This window comes from Zeus faber (genome assembly GCF_960531495.2).
Source record: "Zeus faber genome assembly, chromosome: 8".
In the NCBI taxonomy this organism is placed as follows: Eukaryota; Metazoa; Chordata; class Actinopteri; order Zeiformes; family Zeidae; genus Zeus; species Zeus faber.
In genome coordinates, this window is record NC_137195.1 from 22,249,005 (window position 1) to 22,255,834 (window position 6,830).

Sequence of the window (6,830 nt, forward strand, 5' to 3'; positions counted from 1 at the left end):
TTTTCTTTTGGGGTGGGGGGTGGGGAAGGGGAGGGGGGTGAACAGTGGTTCACCTGCAACACTGCAACCAGGACACCAGCAACAAGCACCGTACACAGTCCACACGTCTCCATGGAAACTTGGGTCCAAAAAAAAAATCAGTTTTTTTTGTTTTTTTTCTACAGCTTATTAGACTGAACTAAACATGTACAGTAAGAGCTCATCCAAGTGCTGAGTCTTTAGGATTGTGCCATCGTAGTTGGAAGCTGGAGGGAAGAGAGAGAGAGAGAGAGAGAGAGAGAGAGAGAGAGAGAGAGAGAGAGAGAGAGAGAGAGAGGGAGGTAGAGAAACAGAGACAGGGAGTAAGGCAAGTAGAAAGAGAGCAAGAAAGAAGGAGAGAGAACAGAGAAGAGCTCTAGATCTCGTTGATTGTTCGTTCCGAGGGGCGGTACTCCTCGCGGCCCTTGGGGGACGACATGTAGAAGGACTGGGTCTTGCGTTTTAGCCGTGCCCGCTTGGTGGCCAGCGACAGGCTGTGCTTGCTGGAGGAGATAATGTCAGAGATGAACTTCTTGCAGTCCACGCAGACCTCCATGGTGGCCCAGTCCTCTGTCAGCTCCTGCGGGAGCTCCATTTCCTCGTGGCACTTCAGCGACCCGTGTTTGGAGAGCCTGAGGGAGATGTAGAGTGACTCCCATGAGAGCGATCTAAAGGTTTAACATTTTTATTACCTGGCTCGGCGGAATACTCGACTCTGATTGGTCAATAGCGGAAATCAGTGGTCAGTCCTTTCTGAATAATGTTCGCTGATCTGTTAATAAGGACTGGAGCCGCAGGCAACCACTTCAACGTCTGGTTCCACGTCGCTTGTTTCACAAGAGATATCTTGTGACGCTACGTAGAAACTACAATGGAAGACTTTAAAAGATCAATGTGGGTACGTCCAATTTTACATTACAGCAGCAGCAAATAACTGAGTGATATGTAGGGCAAAGTTTTTTGATTTTGTAGCTTTCTATTTGTTGCAGTTACCTACATTGTTGTAGACAATTCTTCTTAAACTAGGCATACTTGTTATAAAAATTAAAATAATATTCAGCCTCAATGCTTTCAATGATTTACTAAGTAGTCAAGTAATAAGCGGATAATGTCTGGCCAGCCAGTCATTATCGCTAAATAACCCTCTTCAGTGCGATACAATGATCACCCTGCAAGGGGTTATTTTGATGATAATGACTGGCTGACTGCACATTATCCCTTCCGTATAACATGCAGATAGGCATATATATATATCATAAAAATATAAATATAAATCATGGATTTATATACCTATAGGGATATACGTGTACTGTATGTCTTTAGGGACTAACAGTCCCTGAAGTTAAACAGGCACCAAGTGAAATAGACCAGCGTATTCCCTTGAACGGTCCAGTGCACAGGTCTTACTTGGACATGGTCTTCTGAATGCTGTGACGCCGTTGGCTGGTGGAGGCTTTTTCCATTTTACCACCGGCTGCAGCTCCTCTCACAGGTGACGAACCTGAAGCACCGGCCGCTCTGGATGGCCCCACTCCAGATGGCCCCGCTCTGGATGGCCCTGCTCCGGAGGGCCCCGCGCCAGATGGCCCCGCTCCGCATGACCCCGCCCCAGATGGCCCTGCTCCGGATGTCCCCGCTCCACCTGCCACCGACAGCCCTCCGCCTGCCATAGACGGCCCTCTGCCTGCCGTAGACAGCCCTTCACCTGCCACAGAGAGCCCTTTCCCTATGGCAGCAATGGCTGCTACCCTGTCCCTGGGAAGGGTGTTGGTGGAGCCTATGGAGTAGATGGGCAAGCTGGAATAGGGCTTCGATGGCAGCCGCATCTGTGGAAAAGATGAGGGAGACTATATGAATATGAATGAACATATTTTAAGTGGGCTCCTGTTTTTATGCTCCTGCTCACTCTCATTTGTGTGTGTGTGTGTGTGTGTGTGTGTGTGTGTGTGTGTGTGTGTGTGTGTGTGTGTGTGTGTGTGTGTGTGTGTGTGTGTGTGTGTGTGCGGTACGATGTACGCCTACCTTCTTACAACACTGTGAACAGACAGGCCTGCAGGAGGGAAGAGAAAGGGGCCAGGAGGAGAAGGAGAAAGAGCAGCATTGAATTAGAGGCTGAAAGGCTGGAAGATGCATCATGGCCACCAGGCTGAAATATGGCGTTGTGTTTTACCTTTTGCAAAACTGGCAAGTGTAGGACCAGGTGAAAAAGGAAAACCTTTTCGTTCGACAACAAAAGCAAAGCTGAAATGCAAAAAAGGACGAGACCACTGATGTTAGTGTGCTTTGCTTCCCTCTTAGGACACGGGTGTATGTTTGTTTCATTTGAATAGAAAGGTCTCTATCTCCATCTATAACATCTTAGCTTTTATAGCAGTGGCTGTGGAATACCTTTCCCTTCTTCATGGCGTTGTAGACGTCCTTGTACTGCTGAAACTTCTCCAGCTCCGCCTTGACCAACACCTGCCTGATGTGCATCACTTCCTCCACCGTGAGAGACAGACACTCCACCGGGAAGCAGAACTCCTCCTGCAGGGATGGACACACACGTTAAGACCCACAAAGAAACAAGTAAATAGATACACAAAGGCACACACACACTCATACACAAACAGACGCACACACAGATACACACAGAAAACTGTCACAGCCATATTAAAAACACAAAGCTCTGTGTTTGTCATGCCGTCCACAAACACTCATCCCCTACAGCACCTTTAAGAGCTCCCCAGAGTATATTTGAGCTGAAAAAATGTCCCCATTGTTGGGGAGACACTGGGGAGAAAACAGAACAGCGTGGGACCATGATGTGTAAACAATTGATTGACAGAGACAATGCCAAGAACATTCCAGAGAAACTGAGCTCTTCACACCCCTTCTACTTTTTTAAGGGTGCAGAAGAGCGGCCATGATCTTTAACAGGCTGGGTTTGTTTGCCTTACCAGATCGACTGAATGCTTAGCTACTGATCTCCTTCCACCAATATCAACAGCAGGGAATAGCTTTTGTGCTTTTGCAGCGCAGTATTGCCTACACTGAAGCAAAATCCCTGTAAATTGAATGTGGTAATCCGTAAGATTATTATTTCTTATTTTATTTGTGTTATGTGTAATATTTTATTTTTATTTGTGTGATGCGTGTGCGCCTCTGTCCTGTTTACATCGTTGAAGAATGGCATTGATCGTACACACGCACAAAGGCAGCCTTTCCTCTATGGAGGCTTATGTGGAAGAGGTTAATTCAGTTTCAAGCGAAACATGGCTAACTACTTCACGTTTATGGGGGTTAACATGAATACTAGCCAATGCATAGCATAAAAAGGGGATAATGGAAAAAGGCCACTGGCCACTAATTCTAACTACAGTATATCTACCAATGCAACAGCCACAACTCTAAGCACATGAAGCATTTTCTGAGGATGGTCAGCTACAGCTATCGTCGCCAGCTTAGACTGGGGACGAGGGGTGGACTAGCAAACCTGGGTCGACTCTCTTCCACTGATGTACGCGCCCCAGCACAGAGCAACAAGCGCCCTCACCAAATCCAACACCCACGCCTCGGTAGGGGGGGAGCTCCATGGGGGGGGAGGGAGGTAGAGGAAGGGTATCCGGGAAAGCAACATGGCTACCGTTCCACCCTGAGTTAGAAAAGGTGGGAACGCCTCCGAGGGTGTCTGAGCAAGGGACACCAGGAGATGAGAGAGAGCGAGAGAGAGAGAGAGAGAGAGAGAGAGAGAGAGAGGGGAGGAAGGTGGAGGAAGGGTGTATCCAGGAAAGCAACATGGCTGCCATTCAACAGGAACCTCTCTCCCTGGTCTCAATCCTTAATCTCGGCGTTTTTGCCACAATGTACACATCGTGACGAGGTCTCTCTTTCTGTCATTCCATCACTGGAGTTATCCTTGTGGCTGGATCTGAGTCCAGAACATTCCCAAGTATAAGAGACAAGGGGCTGTTTTGCTGGTCGTCACGATCAACAACAATAGGTGAACGAGAGCGCCCTCTTGTGCCAATGACCAGAGAGTGAAAACTAAAATACGGCTACAAATCCAGTCAAATCAGCCATTATTTCATGAGAGATTTCTGTTGGCAACCAGACAAACATAGAACCGTCTCAAAGGAGGTAAAAGAAGGAGCTCACCAGCGACTTGGAGTTCTGTTTGGAGGGCGGCTGGAACTGCCGCACGTTGGTGGGAGTCTCCTTCTCGATGGAGTGTCTCCTCTGCTGGGGCTGCTGACGCCTCTCTGGCTGAGGGGTGGAGGAGATGGGCAGAAACATGGTGGGGGCTGGAAAGGAGACGGCAAAAGGTCAGATGAAAGGAAAAAGGTGGAGAGAGAGAGAGAGAGAGAGAGAGAGAGGCAAAGACAGAAATGAATCGATTGATGGTGAAAACTAAAATGGCAGCCAGTCTGGTTCAACTGGTCCTACCCACTTTTCTTTCCCAGTGCAGACTCTGGGGACGTATCATCCATCACTGAGGTCGCCACGCTGGAGCTGCTGGCGGACCTGTGCCCAACGGTTTCCTCCTAAACACGAGGGAGGGGCGGGGTATGTGAACACATCAATCAATACCTCCCAATTTGCCTTTCTGTTACATGAACACACACACACACACACACACACACACACACACACACACACACACACACACACACAAACGGCATCCTCACATCGGAGTCTGAGCTGTCCAGCTCGGCGAGGCTGGGGGCCTTGAGGAGCCTTTTCCTCTGCGGCACGGACTGAGAGCCTGGAGCCCCCATCCTGGGAGAGGCCATGTCGTTGATCAGGGACAGGGTGCTGGACGACCTCCTGCCCATGTTGGGGCTAAAGTCGTCTGTGCAGAAACCACACAGAGAGACGGCCAGTCAAGTGAGGGTAGAAGGGCGAAATGCTTGAAATGAATCTCAGCACTATTCTGTCCCAATTCTTTGCATCAGTCTCCTAAGAGGATTCGAGCAGAGTCGATTTTGTTTCCCCAAATGCGATTAGAGATCATACCACCGGAGTGGAGTGCCGAAAGGAGAGGATGCCTTGAGTTCTGGGATCAGGGGACAGGTTTTTGAGATTCATCCCACGTTTAAGGGGAAGCATTAGACAATGTGGAGTTCCAGGAGGGGGCAAAGGAGCGAGCTGATGTTACGCACGGAGCATGGGCGCCAAAGCTGGATATTAAAGCTGAACTCTCCAAACTGATTTTCTGCAAACCAAGCCACACATTTTATAAAACTCATGCTGTGATTCTAATGAACAAGTGGCATTAGAGGCCTCCTTAAAAAAAAGCCAAAACCTGAACTACCTAACTAACCAATATGTAAAGCGTTCTGATCCAATCTGCATTTCATCGAAGGCTGAGGGCAGAGATGGTTAAGAGAGCAAATGATCATCAAGAAAGTGAGGAGAGGGATGAGAAGTAAGGAGGGGGAGTATGGGCAGGGAGATTTGGTGGGAGGGAGGAAGGGATGGGGCGGAGTGGGGGAGATGAAGGAGTGGAGATAAACAGCAGCCCAGGGAGATCGAATCTAGCTCCGAAAAGTAGCTTCATCTCTCTCCTCTCTCCGGGTGCTTTCCTGAACTGAAGAGGGTCACGTGGAGCTCTAGTTTCAAGGGCTGGCCTGGAACTAACCTGCTCTCCGCTCAAACCTCCGATTCCAAAGCAACGCCGTCGCTAGGCTCTACTGGTAACTAGGACGACAAACACCCAGCAGCCAGTTTGTTTCAGTCTCCAACTCTCCATAGTGCTCCACAGTTCAGCGGAGACTTACACTCTGGCCGCGTCTCGCTTTGGCTTTGGCTTTGGATTTACGCTACGGGAGATATTAGTGTAAAGAGGGGCAGGCAAGCAGATAGATGGACAGACGAGGCCATTGTGAGTTAGGGTAAACAAGGCCTTCCATTCCATTCAATGCCAGTCCACACCAGCTTTTATACTTTACCTGTACCCACACGGAACAAATCCTGTGGCATACTGCGAGTTTTGCCAAAACCTACAGTAAAAAGGGGGACATCTCCCTTATTATAAGAACTGAGGCAACATTCCTCTGACGTTGTTACTTTTTTTGAACTGCACTTTGAGCTCAGGGAACAATCCATCATTGAAATAAATAGACATGTGAGACACACACACACACACACACACACACACACACACACACACACACACACACACACACACACACACACACACACACACACACACAGATTAATAACATTAACCGACAGCACAAATGAGTAAGCATGAGGTGGTGAAGCGTATGCTGCGGTGAGGGTCACTGGCTTCAGTAGGAAGGGAAGTCGAGCACAGCGATATTTTGATTCGCTTACCTCAACAGCAGTTGTCACCTGACTTCAATTAGAAACATTTTTTTTTTTTTTTAAAGCTACCAATGTCGGTTGTGGCGCCCGACAGCTCCCATCCCATGCGCCAATCCATTCGCGGCGCAGATTAATTTCTGCACAGTCATTCAGGCACATGAAAGAGCCTTTTGTGTCACGCAGATGATTTTTGGAGGGAAGCGGGGAGGCGTCAACGCTGCTGAGCTGCTGAGCTGCTCCTTTTTGATTCTCTAATTAGGTGTTTGGCAACGGAACCACACCGAAGCCCTCCATCTGCACTCCGGTTACGGCAGGAATTTCGAGGAATGACGGCAGAGCGGATCAAACCAGAGAGCAGATTTAAAAATGTTGGGTCGTTATATAAGTTAATGGTAGAGAACCGTGAGAGAAGACCTTCCTCTGTGCTGACCACGGTTATATCACTTAGCTGTGATTCGATGCTCCTCCTAACCCGGGGTTTAAAAAAAACACGACTAAGGGAA

The 6,830-nt window shown here is 48.6% G+C and overlaps 1 protein-coding gene across 1 annotated transcript in view; it reads right to left on the minus strand.

Moving 5' to 3' along the window:
- Positions 1–394: 394 nt before the first annotated feature.
- LOC307233496 (protein spire homolog 1-like) overlaps positions 395–6,830 on the minus strand; it is a gene marked incomplete at both ends in the record, with an annotated part of 29,884 nt that continues 23,448 nt past the window's right edge. Inside the window, 9 exons of the mRNA XM_080004832.1 lie at positions 395–650; positions 1,426–1,844; positions 2,041–2,068; positions 2,189–2,259; positions 2,407–2,544; positions 4,156–4,301; positions 4,448–4,541; positions 4,686–4,849; positions 5,949–5,999. Coding sequence (XP_079860958.1) covers positions 395–650; positions 1,426–1,844; positions 2,041–2,068; positions 2,189–2,259; positions 2,407–2,544; positions 4,156–4,301; positions 4,448–4,541; positions 4,686–4,849; positions 5,949–5,999 — 1,367 coding nt within the window. The remainder of the gene's footprint in view (positions 651–1,425; positions 1,845–2,040; positions 2,069–2,188; positions 2,260–2,406; positions 2,545–4,155; positions 4,302–4,447; positions 4,542–4,685; positions 4,850–5,948; positions 6,000–6,830) is intronic.